The sequence below is a fragment of the Leptinotarsa decemlineata genome, unplaced genomic scaffold, assembly GCF_025532065.1.
Source record: "Leptinotarsa decemlineata unplaced genomic scaffold, Ldec_3_MD MMD2_tig00001019_RagTag_RagTag, whole genome shotgun sequence".
Lineage (NCBI taxonomy): Eukaryota > Metazoa > Arthropoda > Insecta > Coleoptera > Chrysomelidae > Leptinotarsa > Leptinotarsa decemlineata.
In genome coordinates this window covers 8,498,894-8,517,737 of record NW_027412557.1, presented here as the reverse complement: position 1 = coordinate 8,517,737, position 18,844 = coordinate 8,498,894, and the positions used below count along the sequence as shown (strand labels likewise).

Here is an 18,844-nt window from a genome sequence, read left to right as displayed (position 1 = left end):
TCTCCCTGAACTATGAATCATTTCAAGGAAACCTCTATATGGCAGGAAATTAACTAATAACTTTCTTCTACTCCCTCCATTTTAAACTAATCATTACGCGTTTGACATCAGCAGGTAGGTAATGGCTCATTTAGAATACGCCTGTATTCTAAGAAATTTTAAAAAATGATGCGATATGTAACATTTACTCTGATCGCATGAATACATTCAATTGTCTAAAAGCCAAAATTTGTGAATTTTCTCTCCAAATTCTATGTGAAATCGAAATAAAAATCATATTTTCAGTGAATTTATTGTTCAACAGTTTGGGGTTGGTAATGAATCTAGTTATATCCGTGAATTAACAACCTATTGTTTTAATTATAAGCTGTCATTCCGTATCTCGTAAAATCAAACATGAGTGATAACGATCAAGAAATTTGTGCCACCATACCAGATATTACCGAGCAAGCAAATATTGTCATGAATAATTTGCTGTCAGCAAAACCAAGAGAAAAATACGAATATAATTTCGAAAATGTTATGAGTTGGAGAGAGAAGAAAAACCTAACTTCGTTTTCCGAAAACTTTCTTCTCGTTTATTTCGGAGATTTAGCAAAAACTTTGAAAACATCGTCATTGTGGGCGATTTACTCCCTCCTGAGAAGTACCCTGGATATTAAGAAAAATATGGACATCAGCAAATATTCCAAATTACGTGGTTCTCTAAAACGCAAATCTGATAGTTATAACCGAAGAAATCGTCGACGCTCATCACTGAACAAATAAATCAATTCAAGGAAGCTCCAGATGGCAAATATAAGTTTTCGAAGGTAAGACAACTCAGCTTTTTCCTTCTATTCAATTTTCTTCAATTTTTTGCAACAATTTTTTAAATACTAAGACACAACATAAAGGTTAAACTGAATTATTCAACCTCACCCGCCAACACCCAATCATATTTCATTTGCCAGATGCCTCTAAAGCAAAACCTACTACCGTTAATTCTATGAATTATAACAGCCAAGCAAAAGAATTTGAAAATATTTTACAGACCACTTGTATTTGACATTATTATATTATTTGACACTCTTCAAATATATTTATTCACTCACTATAGTGAATATCAATTATGTTTACTACTCATTTCACAATCAGACATCAATCACATTGGTAATTGCCAGAGTAGCTCAGCGTGTCAGTTCTGACTGACTAACAGAATGAGTTTATTATCCAAAGCCATAATCTCAAACAAATATATTGTACCATTCCTTTCTATGGTCAGTCGTATAAAAAGTATAGTACGCATCTCGAGGATAAAGTCCATTACGTCCACTCGCTCTCGGCTAACGCCTCGTGCTCACAATTTTTCGCTCGTAGGTAATTGGCTTCTTATCCTACTTGGTATGTAACTATAGTATTACCATTCAATTTTTGTTACGATATTCTTTTGGCTGAGGTGCACCATTATGTTATTAGAGAATATCTTTTTCTGTTTTCAAATCCTATTCATGAAATTATTATAAAGCTGTTATTTATAAAAAGTCAACATCATTCCCAAAGAACAACTTAGAACAGTAATATCCTATCGAGGTGAAAGGGTGTGGTAGCATACGCCTCAAATAACGAATTTAAAAAAATGCTAGGCGAATTTCCTTCGAATTCAATAAAGGTCACTATGAAAAAGGCTTTTCTTAACTTTAAGAAATTTGAGGGATTCTGAATTCAGGTATGATAAAATTTATAGTTAACGAGAAGAATGTAATCTAAACAGTATCTAACTATATAAACCTTCATGGCCAGGAAATGAAAAAATAGTTTGTCTTTTCGTGAAATTATAATTTTTACTCACTAACAATTATTGAAAATTTTCCCTTATATCTGTTTAAAATCTGTTTTTCCGTTAATCAGCTGTTGCCCCCATACGAACGACAACTCTCAGAAGTTGAAAAACTTGTGCGAGCTAAGGACTAACGAGGTCTTACCTTTTAACGTGTTATTTATAACATGCTTCAAACTTCGTGCTGTTGCAGTAAAATTAATTTAATTCAATAAATTGATGGATGTATCTGTGGTAGATCATCATGAAAAATGAGAATCAAAACTTCCTATGTTTTTATACCACAAAGTGGTGTATAAAAAGGGGCATCATAAACATGAGGCCTAATTTTCGTGTATTAGAAATCATCTTTCCATAGAAACTGATGTTATATTCGACCACCTGCAATGATCAACATATATATCCTAGATTATCAAATTACATCACTTTATTGTTACTTCCTAGTGGAAAAAATTCCATGTACAGAGTTAGGCCTTTGACGAACGTTGAATCCCTTCGATTTCAACCCAATGAGAACCTAACTTTTAGTGATTTTTCACTTTGTCACCTTTTGGGAGAGCATATTTTCAATCGGTATGACACCTCAGCCAGTAACGCGGAAAATGCCTCGTTCTCACTTCCACGTTACCAAACCATTAGGAACAGTTTGTTTAAATCTTCATTGTTAATTTTTTTTATATGCAGTTGTTATTTCAAGAAATGACTTAGAATAGATCCACTTTTCCTAATCACTGGAAATTCAATCTGTTTTAAATCTGTTTTAAAATCTGTTTTGAAATCTGTTTTTCCGTTAATCAGCTGTCGCCCCCATACGAACGAAAACTCTCAGAAGTTGAGAAACTTGTACGAGCTAAGGACTAATGAGGTCTTACCTTTTAACGTGTGACTCCTAACACTGTTGCAGAATTATTACAGCTTCAACCAGATAAATTCTCTCGAGAAAAATATCTGGTCGAGGCGGGAATCGAACCCACGGTCTTCCGATCGTGAGTCGGGCGCACTACCACCGAATGGCGGCCAATTCCACTCTTCTTGACACGCGTTTCACCAACCAAGTTGGCGTTGGCAATGAATAAATTTGTTGAACTGAAATGATGACGGTGACTTGGTTGGACAAATTTTTCACCGATTTTTTAGATATCGAACTACATAGATACTTATAATGTTTACTTTTAATTTGGATATGAAGCATCCTTATTGAAAACTACTTAATATCATTCTTGAGAATGAATGAAAACTAATATTATTCGTGACAATGTGATAAATGAATGATTTCCCACCTTTTCACGCGCGATACTAAGAAAAATCAAGGTCATCCAAGGTCTCGCCGCTGTCATTCGTACCGTCTTGTCAATCTAATTCTAATTTTATCTCCGCCTCATTACCAATATTTTGAAAAATTAATCTACTCATTCCACTCAACTTCCAAAAAATTTTGTCCCGCATGCATCGGAGAGAAGACAATTTTCATGACGCACCTTGTAAACTTTGTCGAACGAATATAATCCGATTCATAATTGAAAATTCCTGTTGAAGAACTATATCATTCAATTAATTTCGTGCAACTCAAAAACAAAAGAAAACTCGCTATTCGAGTGAGAATGGCATAACATGTTCGGAATTAATTAACCAGAGAACAAATTAATCATGTTCTACGGAGAATAATTGTGTACATGAATGGAGGGGGGTAATTTAACGAAAGGGGAATATATTACCTTTATCCCCTCACATGAAACTAACCACTTGATTGGCAGTTGAAAGAATGATACCCCGCCTATGTTGCCAATTGTCTCCTCCCTCCATATTGGTTGATATGCAGAGGGGACAATAAAATCAATTTAATGCTACCGTTCACTTGTTTGAGCTGATCACAAAATAGTCGACATGTTTTGACATAATTGCGAAAGTTACAGGATTGTTGAATATTTTGTATTAAAACATTGGGATTGTTATCCACGCGTATGTAACTATCAATGTTGTAGGTCAAGAATATAAGCACAGTCTAAGATTAAAATATGTATATAATAAAACTTTCAAAATTCAGTTGATCCCTCACTATTAAAACATCCTGTTATTAACAATTTATTAGACGACAACTCAGTATTTGGTTATCAAAAATGAACGAGGCTCCCCGAAGCGGTCATGTGCAAAGTTAAACTTCAACTTCGACCGCCGACTAGATGCATTCTCTATCTTTGATATCCGAGGATTGAGTTCTCTGTCGATCCCATAGATTTGTCCTTCAAGGGCAGTTAAGTCCAGTAATGCATTTGTGGTTCAGCCTAGCACCACTGATGAGACCTACGGTGATTCGAAACAGCGCTGTCTGGTATCGAATCATAAATGCGTTGTGTTTGGGCTCTGGTTATCAACTAGTTGCCTTGCAGTGAAAGCTGCATTGAAAGACAGAGGACGAATCTCGTCAGCGGTCGATGTCGAAGCTTGGCTTTTTAACTGACCACCTTAGAAAACCTTGTTTATGTTTGATAGTTGAGGATTGAGTTCTCTGTCGACCTTATCTACTTATTTAGTTTCATCTTCACTCCTATCAATGGTATAACAATAATAATAATATTTATTTGACTACGTTACATAATACAATAATAAAATTTACAAGTTGAAATTTACAAGCAAATAACAACAATCACATACCTATATGAAAATCAAAAAGAAGTACTGACATGTGTGTTACCACCAAAATGTGTTCTGAAGTCATGGACAGAATAGAAGCAAAGCCCCAACAATTTATTTTTCAATTCTCCTTTGTAACTATTCGGACTGAGCTCTTTGAAATCTTGGCGCGAAATATTGTACAAAGAGTACCTAATCTATGGAATTTTTTTGCGATAAGTGAAGACGAAATCGATTTATTCTAATGTGGTGAGCGTTTCCTGTGTTATGTTCGTGGATATGACATTGTTTCGCCAAGGATGGTTTCTTCTCATGAATTCCAATCAAAACATATTAAGGGAATAAAGTTGGCAATAGCATAATTCTGGGCTTTTTGAAATTTTCTTGACAGCAGCCAGTCGGTAGCCGGGCGGTTCGACGTGGGTGCTTTGTTAACTCAGTCAATCGGACGATGTGTGAGTCGACGATTCTAGCTCCAGGCTGAAGGCTCGATTTTCACTTGCTATCGTACAACCCATGTTAGGAATCACACGTTAAGACCTCGTTAATCCTTAACTCGCACAAGTTTCGACTTCTGAGGGTTGTCGTTCAAAGTTGTACGATAGCTGGTTAACGGGAAAAACATATTTTAATTTTTTTTTTCAAACAGTGATCCCTGTATCTAATATTAGCCAACAATCTCAGTGCATTCTTTTGCATCCTAAATATTTGAATGTAATGACATGAATTTTCCCAAAGTTTTACACCATAACTAATATAGGAGTAAAACAGTGAAAAATATGAGGTTTTAATATATTTTCACTAGTTATGTAATTCAATTGGCGAAGAACAAATAGAAAACCCGAGAGTTTTCTCTTCAGTTGAGAAATACCTGCGGGCCAGTTGAGTCTATTATCCAATGTAATGCCCAGTAATTTAACTTTATAAGTTTCACAATTAGAGATAATTTGATTACTAGCAGAAAACTGGAAGTGTTGTGTTTTCTGACTATTTAGTTTCAGCTCATTAGATAGAAACCACTGATTAGCGCTATTAGATACCTCGTCGAGATAAGACTGTAACATATCATTATTTTTATCCGTCAGAATGAAAAAGGTGTCGTCCAAAAAGAGAACAGATTCGAACGGCATCATATATTTGCACAAGTAATTCACATAAATGACAAATAAGAGCGGGCCTAAAACAGACCCTTGCGGAACGCCATGCTTAATAACTCGAAAGTTTTATAATGTGCGGTTGATCATCACTGCTTGTTGACGATTAGTAAGATACGCTCTTATTAGTTGAAGCGGAATAACTCCAACCCCGTTATAGTTTAATTTTTCTAACAGAATTTCATGTAGGACGCAGTCGAAAGCTTTCGACAGGTCACAAAGCATCAATGCAGTGTAAATGCCCTGCTCAAGTTTCTCAATCACTCCAGAAATGACGTCGAACACTCCATTTATTGTTGAGCGCGACTTTCTGAGTTCCTGAAAAATGTATTATTTATACTTGTTATTACGGTATTGATAGTATCCTAATAAGGCCATAAAACAATTCTAGTCTAAAGTTAATTCTAGCACGATTTTTTACTTGAGCTATTACGTTAATAGATATAAAGTTATATCACAAAACTACCAAAACTAACAGAATTCTGCATGTAATTCCTCCTGTACTTCTTAGGGTTCTTAGGCTAATCGAAATTCCTCAACTCAAATGAACAGTTCTATCGGTTATTTCTATGAGATGTGTTCTGTTTTCAAGTGAATTGTTAATGTTTGCGTCAGAATGCTTCTGAAAGTGTAATATGAAAGGTTTCATCGGTAAGTCAAATGATTGAAGTTCTTTCATATCTTTCAAACATATCTTAAAAATTAATGGAGATCTAATAGACGAAATTAGTATTCCCATTTCAATGAATGATAAAATTATATTAAATGCGTGTTTCGCTAATGTTTTGTGTTAACGAATGTGATATGAGGAGAAGAAAATTATTTTATTGTGGTTAATATCCATATCCCATGCATATCCATTGGATACGCATCAAATGTCCATTAGATATTCGTGAAGTGCGTTTGGGATATCCAGTGGACGTCCAATGGATAGCTATGAGTTTACTGGGTGGTCCAGCAATAGTTCTATTCATAACTATATCACTATAGTACCAAGTATTTGAAGCTACTGAAGAAAGTTGAAAACAGATCGACTCATAATATAGTCTCCTCGACTTGATTATAACAGAAACAAAAATCAATACCTTTAATAATCACTTACCTACATAAAATTATGAACATAAATATACATGGCTTCAATTGTTCCAAATTTTGTTGAATATTACTAGAGTTGTATCCCAACACCAAACCGTTATTTCAATACCTCGAGACGTGTTTCGATCACCAAGTGATCATCTTCAAGAGGAAGATTAAACTGTAAAATTTTCCTCTTGAAGATCAAACTGTTTAATATTTCTCTTGAAGAAGATCACTTGGTGATCGAAACACATGTCGAGGGGTTAAAAATAACGGTTTGGTGTTGGGATACATTCCAATAATATTAATTGTTATACCAAAGGTTCCAAACAGTGCCCAAATTGAGTTGTTGGTAGATGATATTGATTTCCAATATTTGGGAAAGTTTTTAGAACGAAATATCTTTGTAGGGTTCTATAATGGTACCTACGCGTGATTCGTGGTGCAAGTGATTCAACATTCTATGACAGTGTGGAGAGAATATTTTAAAAGGTTCTGAACAAAGTACAAGTTATTCAAAATATTACAGTGCGTCAATAAAGTAAGGTATACATTCATTATCAACTGAATGAACAATATTATTGAAAATTGCCGTAGATTTTTTATTTTTGTTTTTTATTGTTCAAAATAACAGTTTGATATACCTACCTTTCTGTACTGTAGTCATCACCAGTATATGTTTGAATAGAATGCAATGTGTCCAACATAAGGAGGAAAATCCTGAAGTTGCTCATGCATTTTGGAGCTCATTTAAATGAAGATTTAAAATTTACTAATCGAACAACTACGGTGATAGGTACATCAGTGAATTTTTTTTCAAAAAGGCTAAGTTATATCGGATGATTTTTTCCGGTCTTTATAAAAAATAAAATTGGTGATGTTTTCTCGGAAACGAAACGTCTAATAAAAATCTGCAATCCGTAGTTGTAGAACTTGAAAGAGTTTTTTCATTATATTCTCTAACAACGTCAAAAAAATTAGAACGAGATTAGCGAATTTGGGTTCTTTTCGAACACCTCCGAGCATTTACCTAATTCAACTTTGTAAGTACATCTTACTGTTTCGAATTTTCCCATGCTGGTCATTCCATATCAGTGTATTTGATTCACAACTCCTAATGTTTTATTGTTTACAGGGACCTTTTCATTCGTCTGTTAGCAGTATCACAGAACTACAAATTCCACCTTATATTTTTGTACTTATAATGTGCCTTCCACAACTGACTCCATATTTATGATTGTAGATTGTGTAGATTTTCTTTAAAATAAGGCTGAATTATCAAGTGGTATTTATTTGCTGCAATGAACAAATACGTTAATGAGAAAGAAGTCTCGTTTAAAACAAAGTTATGGTGTCATTACTCAGAGTCACCCTGTATATTCAAGTATTATCAAACAAAGGCCACATAGAGTAAATCAGAATTTGGCATTGTTCATTTAGGTTATAATGAATGTATGCGCTGCTACCTATACTGCCTACACTTTAATAGTCGATCTTAATCTCTATTGTAGACCATCATCACTATGTAGCTATTATTAGGTAAATAACATTTAGGTTCACCTACAGGAATATGGGTAGGTATATTTCTAACTGTAGGATAGCTACTTAACAATGTAGCTTTTCATAATTTTCATTATAGTCATAGTTTTTTAAATTCTTCGCTTATCTCCAAGTAACCAAATTAATGTATCTAGGTATATCTAGTTAATACCCCTATTCGATAAAATTGATTTAAAAAACTTGAATTTTTTCCTAAATTTTTTGTCTCTTGAATTCTAATGACTTCTTAACATCTGAAATCCACATAAAAAATCGTATAGAACAATTATAAATTATTTGTTATAGTATCAAAATTATTTTTGATGTAAATTCACATGATTGTGAAAGTATTTGCGATGTATTTATCATGTATTTTTCATCCAATCTACATGTGATTCAACAATATTATTTTCACATTACCATACATGCATTTCTCGAAATTTTGCTTAATTTTAACTCCCTTGGATCTATGAATTTTGTTGAATTGCGATTTTATAAATATTACTGGAGTTTTTTCCCAACACCAAATCGTTATTTTCAACACCTGGACACGTGTTTCGATCACCAAGTGATCATCTTCAAGAGAAAGAATAAACTCCGATTTTATAGGTTCTCAGAATCTATTATCTTTTTTCACGCTTTCATAAATAAGATCGGTTCAGTTTTCTAAAAATCGAAACGTTTAAATTTTTTGTTCCAATTCATATAGGAACATACGAATAGGAGCCATTTTTATTATTCATACACAGAAATTATTTTCGTTGGTGGGGTTAATTAGGAAATACATATATTCTAACTTGTAATAGTGCTATAAGACAAATGTCAAACTAGTTATGAATAAGCCGTACCATAATCAATTTAAATTAATACTAGTCACACAACGACAAATAATATAATATGGCAAAATCACGCTAGCGTCATTCAAATGCAGAAATTTAGTAAAGGGCCATCAATTCACCGGCCTGATTTGGGTAATAAATAGGGGGCCGGGCTTAAACTTCCAACGACACGCCCACAGAAGCATGATCCCTCTCCACTTGGCTCCGACAACTCAGTCTATTCGAGTATCTGCTCCGGACAACACCACAAAAAATACCTTTTCCGGTTGTAAACTTGAACGATAACTGAATCGTGAAAATAACTATAGTTGTTGCTGAATAGTGTGAATAAACTGTTAGTGATAAATTGAAAATGTATTCAAACATGGAGGAGACGAAAACGGACATCAAAACGAAAATATCCTTCAGTGTGGAGTCTCTTCTTTCGTCGACGAAATCCTCGCAAGAAGACAGATTAGAAGATAAGTTCGATGACGATATAGATGATAATAGATTAGATACATCCAGTGAAAAATTGGATGACGAGGACGACGACGAGAATATCACCGTTGACGATGACGATACGGATGGGAGAGAAAGTCTCAGTCCAAATTCTTCCCACACGGTACTGATCCCTCAACCTCTTCACCCTTCTATGCCCAGACTGATGCCTGGATCGCATCCACAGTGGCCGTTTCAGTGGATCGGACCCGCCGGATTCAGATCATCATCACCACAAGGTAATTTCAGAGTTTCCCAGCTGAGACCTAAAACGTCACACACACACACACACACACACACACACACACACACAGAAATTCTCAAAACTATAATACAGTTAGGTTCTGAATAAATATCATGTTCTGCATTATACATGATTCCGCTAAAGTGAACTCTAATTTTCATAAATGTAAGTGTCTGTAAAGTTTGATTAATGGGTCAGTCGACGTTAGAGGCTATTTAATTAAAAAATTAATACGCAATTACATGGCGAATGGAAGGATTTTGCAGAGTCATCACTGCTATACCCACTGGGTTAATTAATTTTTTGAATTAATTATTCATGACATGAATAGTAAAATGTATAAAACAAGCTAAATGGTGGATCGACAGAGACGCAAACTTGGCATTATGGTTTGTCTCCATATCTGTTTTGTTCTGAGAACCATTATTGTGTAGCATTTTTATAACTGTGTGTTTTGCAGCCATTCCAAAGATTTATCTTGTCTCTGTACGGGATATTAATTATATCTAATTGATTCAGGCAAACGTTACGAAATATTCGATGTCGTACAAGATGTAAAGAATACTTAATTGTCAGTAATATAATATCGTGCGACGTGCTTTGCAGAGATTACAATATATAATTGATATTGCCCTATTTTGGTTCAATAAGAATGTGTTATAAGGTTCTATAAACACTCTCAATGTTAATAATTTGATTGTACGATTTGGATACAATTTTTCATTGGTAAAAGTGTTAGTTAAATATCATTTTCTGAAAATATATTATTCACGATTCGTTTCAGAAGAGAATGTAAGTAAAATATATAGATTGAAATTTAAAAAGATATTTTCTGTTCAGAGTTACTCAGTAAATGTTATTATTAAAAATACAAATTGTTTTCCAATGTGATTTGTTACTTTCTAAAAATTCAATTGTTTATGATTTGAATACAAGGTAATCATTCATCTAGTATCAGTAGGTACACCTAACAACTGATATTCAGTTATTTTTTACTGACATCATAATAGGTTCATGTAGGTAGGTAGGTACCTACATATTTATTGCACTTTCGACCATGTATTTTTATGAAGTTTCAATGATTCTTCATTGTTTACAAATCATTTGAAAATTTCATCTATATCAAATTTACAATCGAATTTAGTGATAACAATGTTTTAAAAGAATTGCTTAATTGAGAACGAACATGATACGATTGCAGGTTATATAAAAAAGAAGAAACATTTGAAAATTATTTCCAAATGAAGGAAAATTTTAACCCATATAGGTATGGAAACTTTTATCTCTCATTGATTTCTCTTTAAATCGTGTTCATTAATATAGTTAGTAATATAAAGGTGTAGTTCCCATCCTGATTTTCCAAATATTAAAATGTTTTACGGAGAAATGTTGTTTGTGAATACAAGCTATATATTCAGATTTGCAACTTGAGTCAAAAACATTAATATTTTATTTTTTTGTAGAAGATATCAACTGAAGCACCACTTCATTCAAATTTGGAAAACAGTTTTTCTTCATAATACTGTATGGCTTTGAAACCTTTATGAACTTCATTGATTGACATGACATAAACATGACCTTGTATAGAATAGAAAAATATGAAATTTGACTCGGTAATTATATTTTGGATTGAAAACAAAACACCAAATTTCGTGAAGATATTATTTCGAGAAATCAATATAAAAGAAATTTTTCCTAAGCTGGTGCAGAAGTTTTGATAAGCACTATTTATAATATTTTCATCACCTGTTCTTATGAATGGAAATTGGTGTCGATTAGGCATCTCATACAAAAAAATTCGATCAACTTGTTGTTCAATTAATCTTACCTCTTCTATGAAATATTATGTCTCGTATATTCCAAAATTAATTCAGCTTATTATTTTATATGTCATGTATTTCTTCGATGGTTATTATATTCAGTTATATATTTTGCCTTGTTTTTGATGAATATTTTCCTTCTTTCACTGGAACTTACATTTTTAAATCCACGTTACATATTTGCGTCGCTAGATATTTTGAACTCTACAATATTTATCTCCATACAGAATTATAGAGAAATATTTTTGTATCTAGGTTGTGAACGATATATAAAAAAGAAAATATTACATGAAGAAAGTGATATCTTGTGAATTGTCTTCCTTCTTCTTTGATGATAGGTATAAAAACAATAATATTTCTTTAAAACACACTTCAAGAAAGTGGGTGTAAATTGATTTTAGATGTTTTCTTTATTAGCAATCCACAAACAAAAGACCATATATGCTGTACTTCCCTTTGGGTATGGAATTAGGTACTAAGAATTTCCTTTCAATATAATTTATAGAAAAATCTATTAATTGTATGAAGCATACAATTAATATTATCTCCTGATGTATAATTTCGCTCAGTGAAATGGCTTTCTACCTGTAGATTATAAGGTTATTGCAGTTATCATCTGAGATAATCCTCAATAAATTTTCTTTTATTATTTAAGGCAGAATAATGAATGTTTAAATTTTATTAGGGAATGTTGGAAATGAAAATTGAGAAGCATCAGGTGATTTCTTCTGTAATTCCTATAGAACATATTTTCTCCGAGTTTTCGTTAAACATTTTTTCCTCTTTTTTTAAATTTGAACAGTTCCTACTGTCTAACTCCTACCATAATACTCGTTAGGTACTAAAATACCTATTCCAGTAATTGTGCCAGTTTTGACTTATTATATTTTTCCACTTACGTGTCTTTGAGAAGTAATAATTGATAATGATAATAATAATAATAATGTGTCTTTATTTACTTAATGGACGTATATGCAATTTCAATGGAAGCGGCATTTAACTTCAACATTTAGTTACTCCTCTATGGTGATCAATCATTGAATAATAATTTCATTTGATTTCTGTTCCTCTTGATCATAACAATCTTCTTGAACTTTTGGTTATAAATACCTTTGACATCAAATTTTTTTGTTTCAGCAAACTTACAAAATCTGACTTCAAACGGCGGACCCCCAATCGTGAGATGCGCTCTGAGGAAACATAAACCAAATCGAAAACCAAGAACACCTTTTACTACCCAGCAATTATTAGCTCTCGAAAAGAAATTCAGAGACAAACAATATTTGAGTATAGCAGAACGAGCCGAGTTTTCGAGTTCTTTAAGGTTGACCGAAACACAGGTAAGACCAAGTCTAATTTATGAAGGTTACAATTTTGAGATCCAATAAATTTTGAAAGAAAGGTAGACCGATCTTCACATTTGCATAAAATGTTCACAGCTTGTAGTTGCGGCTATGATTGGGTGATATATCAATGAACTTGACTTGGCTCCTGAATTATTTGAATATCTTATTTTCGCTAAAAGATTTCATTTTTTTCCTTTGAACCACTGTACGAAATATATTTGATTTCAGTAGACTATTCATGTTATTTTTGTAACATAAATATTTTCACTCTCTAAAACCAAAAAGGTTCACAAAACAAATCTGCCACGAAACTTGATTACTTTTGAATAAATATGACTTTCTTCTTAGTAAAGTATTGAAGAATTGGTCTATCGAAATTTGATTTAATTGCTTTCATTAGCTAAGTACTCGAAAATGATCATGAAACTGTGTATGTTTGATTGCCTTTACAAATGGCTTCATTTGGTGCGACTGATTGATTCGATCGGTAATTTTTAAATAACAATTGCAAACGCATTAGGTACCTGATATTGATTAAAAATTTATGAGGAAAAAAATGAATGCCATAAAACCTGATCATTTTCTTTAATATTTATTTCACTTTTAACGTTGAACACTTGTATATTTCTCTAATATGTAGTCACCTGTAGACAGCATCCACTGCGTGTGATAACATTAACAAAATAATATAAAGTTCTAGTATAGAACTCGAATAAATCGTGCCCACCAATGTAACAGTCCTTTTAGGTACACTCAATGAAAAAATATAAAATATAATTCTTAACATTCTAGCATTCTGAAATATCAATATAAAATATAGTAACTCGATTTATTTCGCAATTTCTGTGGCATTAATAAACTCCGGTTTGATACTAAGCGGGAAAGGGTTAAAAAAAATTCTAACTAGTATGTGTGTATATATACATATATATATATATATATATATATATATATATATATATATATATATATATATATATATATATATATATATATATAAATGTGAACCCTAGCACCCAATGTAGCTGACCCTAGGTATATTCCCTGAAATTCCATTAATAACGTATTGGTTTTATATATCAAAGTGGAACTGAAAACAAGAGGTGAATTGGCGCAATTGGTATTGTGTCAAACTCACGTTGAATGGATGATGACACTGAATAGCCATGATGCTCCCTATGAGGTGGCTCCAGAAGTTATTAACATAACCTACCCAGAACACGATGCTGATTAACATAGTTCCTAGTTGATATCGTTGACAACAAAAAAGATAAATACTGATTCGTTGAAATTTCAAGAAAAATTGAAAAGTTTGACAGCAAACAATTTCATAAAATAAAATCTCATCAAAACAACGATAAAAATAAAATGAAAACAACAATAAAAATTAATTGGCGCTCCGGGGCGACTTCAATGATTCCAGTGGCGCATTTGCTTTTTCAGCTGCAGGAAAACCCGGAAAAACCTGCAGCACCACATCATCTGAAGATCTTGATCTAACAATATCCTCTCTCTTATAAAACAAAATGTAGGGTGTCTCCAGAGGCTCCAATAAATTCAATGCATCGCCAGAACACCTCGTGACACGACTATCGTCAAACTTAAACCATCTGTAACCTGAAAATCATAAATAAAATAATAAAAATATTCTTTTAGAAATTTAAATGACTTTCCGAGTTGAAAGAATTTTAAAATGAAAACAAATATACATTCTAGAGATTCGAGCAAACACGAGTGGTCACTAAAGGCATTTGATGACTAAAATTAAAATCATTCAATATTGTACAATCTGTGCTGTCATTAATATAGATGTACCTGCCTACCATTCTGATGTCTATTTTGTTGCGAAACGGTTTGGAGCGGTTTCCCCTGCTATAGATTGGGGTCAACATTTATGAAGTTTATGACAGTTTTTGAATGTTTTGATCGTATCAGCTCGCCTGCAATTTGTTGAAAACTGTTAAACGTCATTTTTTGACTTCTCGTCGATCCTTTACCATTTCCCGGCCATCTTAGGTTTCAAGTCAAGACTTGAAACCTGAGTCTTGCAGGAGAACAAAGGTTCTATCGCTAATGTCCGGCAAATATTGCCATTGAAAAATGGCATCTGGCTGATATGATAGATACTATATAGCACAAAGAATCCAAATTCCTCGTCGAACACGACCTTAAGCTCACCACACTCAAAAGGTTCATGAGGCCGACAAGATTTTTGGAAGAACGTAAATCGCTCCCATTCAGCTCAGCTTGCTGCAAACGGGTCTAGTCCGAAATAGATCTGACACATGATGATATTTTCAACAATTGTTGACACGGATCCGTTTGCTATTTGGCTCATCATGTTCAAGGTTGTGACATTTGATATTTGAAATCCATTCATCGACTATCCACGATGAAGCATAGTGAGAGTCTGAACATGAGAGCATGTTCTACTATATTGAAAATCATAAAGATTGACTAGTCACTTGACTTGAATCTTAATGACTTTGGTCCAACAGAAGCTAGATTTTCGCTGTTGGAGATTCATGAAACAATAATAGAGAGCAGCATGAAGGGTGTATCTGCTTCCCAATCGTATTGAAAACCTCACGTTTAGGATCACCTTCTCGATTTAATTCACTACAATAACGAATTGAATTCATAATTCATTACAGCTAAATTATATTATAATTTTTGTTACAGGTCAAAATCTGGTTTCAAAATCGTCGAGCAAAAGCAAAGAGGCTTCAAGAAGCAGAATTAGAAAAACTTCGCCTTTCAGCAAGGCCCCTCCTACCCCCAAGTTTCGGCCTGTTCCATGGAGGCAACCACCTTGTATCTCCGTTCTTAGCAGCCATGGCGCATAGGCCTCCAAACTTCGCTTTTGCGGGTCCCATGTTGAATATTCCTCAGTGACAAAAAAGTGATAAGTAATCCTTTGCAATACGTACCTTGCTGATAGAAGTTTCATTTTCATTACGAGAGTTTATACTTCTATCTGTACTTTATTCATCTAGTGAGATATCAGAACGCCTCTTTGTAAATATACCTTCCGCGATAATGAAGTGCAATGTGAACTCTGGGCGTTTTTCAGATTTTTGTATCTATGTATAAGACTGACTAGCAATTTCTTTTATTTAATTTCATGTAAATGTGTAATTATGTTCATTAATGTACAAAGTTTATTTAATTTCTTGTATATTATTGTATATATAGAATTTATGATTATTAAATGTTTGTTTTTATAACTGTTGCTATTTTTTTACTGGTCATACTGCATATGGAAGGTTATCTTAAAAAAACATTATCAACTCATATATATATGACAATAAATATACGTTAATGTGAACTATACTTTGAAGAAAGGTTATCAAAAGTAATTTCAATACAGGCCATACAAAGACCATACAAATCAATTAATATATTTAATTTTATTGTGATTTTCTATTCAATGTCTTGCACTTTCAGATGTGAAGAAAAAACTGAAACTTTACTTGTTACCTCGTACCTTAATTCGGGTTCAGTTTCAAAATATTACACTTTATATTTTTTATATTATTTCGTAAGTGCTTTTTGAATACGTTACCGTTTCGTAGATTCTAAGAGAAATTTTCAGAGAAGACCGACACATAATTCAAGAGAGAATTTTCAACCGCTTGTACTCACTTGTTGCATCATTCTGATTTTTGAAAAAAGATTTATTTTTTAAAAGTGAATGTAACTGTTTCTTGAGTTTTCGTTGAAAACTGTACAGATTTAAATTGGTTTGGATGAAATTAATGAAAATTAAAATGAATTGAAGCTAAAAATCTGCACTCAATCATTTGAGAATTCGAATAAATTGCCGATAAATGAAATATAATCAATGAATAAATAAAATTAAGGGGAACAAAAATCAAGTACAACCACATATGTGTTTCGGGCTCTGTTCATTATAGTATTCTTAGAACCATAGCGAATTGACATTTTGGCAAGAGATTGTTAACAGCAGTGTTGAATTTTAAAGACACGTACATATACAGGGCTATTCAAATTCGTTTCTGTACAAGGGGGCTTGTAAACGATAAGAGATAGAGTATCGGTTAAATCGTGGCAAAGTTGCGTATTTTAGAGACCTATTCAATGATGTAAAAAAATCGAATATAGCTCTTCTGGTTCTGGAGATACACAGGAAAAACCGAAAAATCCCAAATTATTTTTTTGCCTATATCTTCTTTATTCGCAGACATATTGAAAATCTATATACATTTTGCAATTGGCACTTGATGTGGGCTACCAGAATATGTCCATGAATCTTTTATACAGGGTGTTAACTGATTTGGGCCACCCCCATCTTTGAATATTACGGCCCTGGAAATTAGTTGACTGAGTTGAACAAAGACACAATAGCAACTTTTACGTCTCCCTGTGTACCGTAGAGTTTTTCGAGACGATCACTTCATTTTGAGGAATTAAATTTTATTTTATATTTCGGGATGTTTCGGTAATATTTCATCATACTTGGATGATTTGTTTGAAGGTGATTGACAATGTTTCGTGATGAATTTCACTAGTTCGGACTTCCATTGTCTATTAGATAAAATGATTTGAAATCCCTGAAACAAGTAAAAAAGAATAATTAAAAAAAGAGAATAGTTGAAAATAACAATTATATTAAGCAACAATAAACCTGAAATGAAATGATAGTAAAATAACCTACAAGTAAAAATATAATAATTGAATAAATAAAAATTAAAGGAATGCAAAAAGAAAATAATAAAAATAAAAAAATAAAAAAGTGTAGAGATTCCAAGTCACGTTAGTTCACGACGTTTCGATTGTTGGTATCTACAATCGTCTTCGGGTGATGACTCATCACCCGAAGACGATTGTAGATACCAACAATCGAAACGTCGTGAACTAACGTGACTTGGAATCTCTACACTTTTTTATTTTTATTATTTTCTTTTTGCATTCCTTTAATTTTTATTTATTCAATTATTATATTTTTACTTGTAGGTTATTTTACTATCATTTCATTTCAGGTTTATTGTTGCTTAATATAATTGTTATTTTCAACTATTCTCTTTTTTTAATTATTCTTTTTTACTTGTTTCAGGGATTTCAAATCATTTTATCTAATAGACAATGGAAGTCCGAACTAGTGAAATACTTGGATGAATTATTACCTTTTAAATTACTGCCCTGGAAATTGGTTGACTGAGTTAAATAAAAACACAATATCAACTTCAATGTCTCCCTATGTACCGTAGAATTTTTAGAGAGTTTTTTTTTTCATTTTTAGATACCTGTTCATATTTTATCATATTTCCAGTGCTCTGAGCGTTTTCTACAATGAACTTCGAATACGAAAACCTTTTATGATTATCTGAAACATATCTACAACAAAAATATATTATATGTGTTTTGATGAGCAGAAAAAGAAATGATAGCAATGATAACATCCGAAACGAACACTATAATTGTAATGAAAATTGAAATGAAGTAATTTATATACAATAATGGCACAGTAAATGTTCGAATTGGAGTCCTTCTATTTCGAGACAAATAATGGGCCAATGAGATGGCCTGCAAGATCACCAGATCTTACTATTTGGGACTATTTTCTATGGGGGACATTGAAAAATAGGATTTATGCTGGCAGAGAGATAGAAAATGTTGAAGACTCGAGATTGAGGATTTTGAGTGATTTCGCAACAATGCAGCAAATAAGTGTATTAAGAGCAATAAATAATATGAAAAACCGAGTTCAAAAATGTCTCTTGTTAGGTCAAACGAAAAAAAATTCTTAGTTGTCGTAACCGAATCCTTCGCCAAATAATAGAAATAACATTTTGAATTCTTGAATGTACTTGAAAATGGCAAGATCAAATAATAATGTTCTCTCGATATGGACACCAACTGGTAACAAAAACT

General features: G+C 32.8%; 1 protein-coding gene across 1 annotated transcript; it reads left to right on the top strand.

Annotated features, from left to right (window-relative positions):
- Window positions 1-9,263: 9,263 nt before the first annotated feature.
- On the top strand, window positions 9,264-16,176 carry Msh (muscle segment homeodomain protein). Its single transcript, XM_023169229.2, has 3 exons — window positions 9,264-9,778; window positions 12,741-12,943; window positions 15,632-16,176. Exons 1-3 carry the CDS (start codon window positions 9,412-9,414, stop codon window positions 15,842-15,844), a joined length of 783 nt encoding a protein of 260 aa, XP_023024997.1. The 5' UTR covers window positions 9,264-9,411; the 3' UTR covers window positions 15,845-16,176.
- Window positions 16,177-18,844: the final 2,668 nt, after the last annotated feature.

Excerpts from the sequence above, each read along its gene's own strand:
- Msh (XM_023169229.2), top strand. The coding sequence starts at position 9,412 with ATGTATTCAAACATGGAGGAGACGAAAACGGACATCAAAACGAAAATA. Across the intron at positions 9,779-12,740 it reads CAGATCATCATCACCACAAG|CAAACTTACAAAATCTGACT; the intron begins GTAATTTCAGAG and ends TTTTTGTTTCAG. Across the intron at positions 12,944-15,631 it reads TAAGGTTGACCGAAACACAG|GTCAAAATCTGGTTTCAAAA; the intron begins GTAAGACCAAGT and ends TTTTTGTTACAG.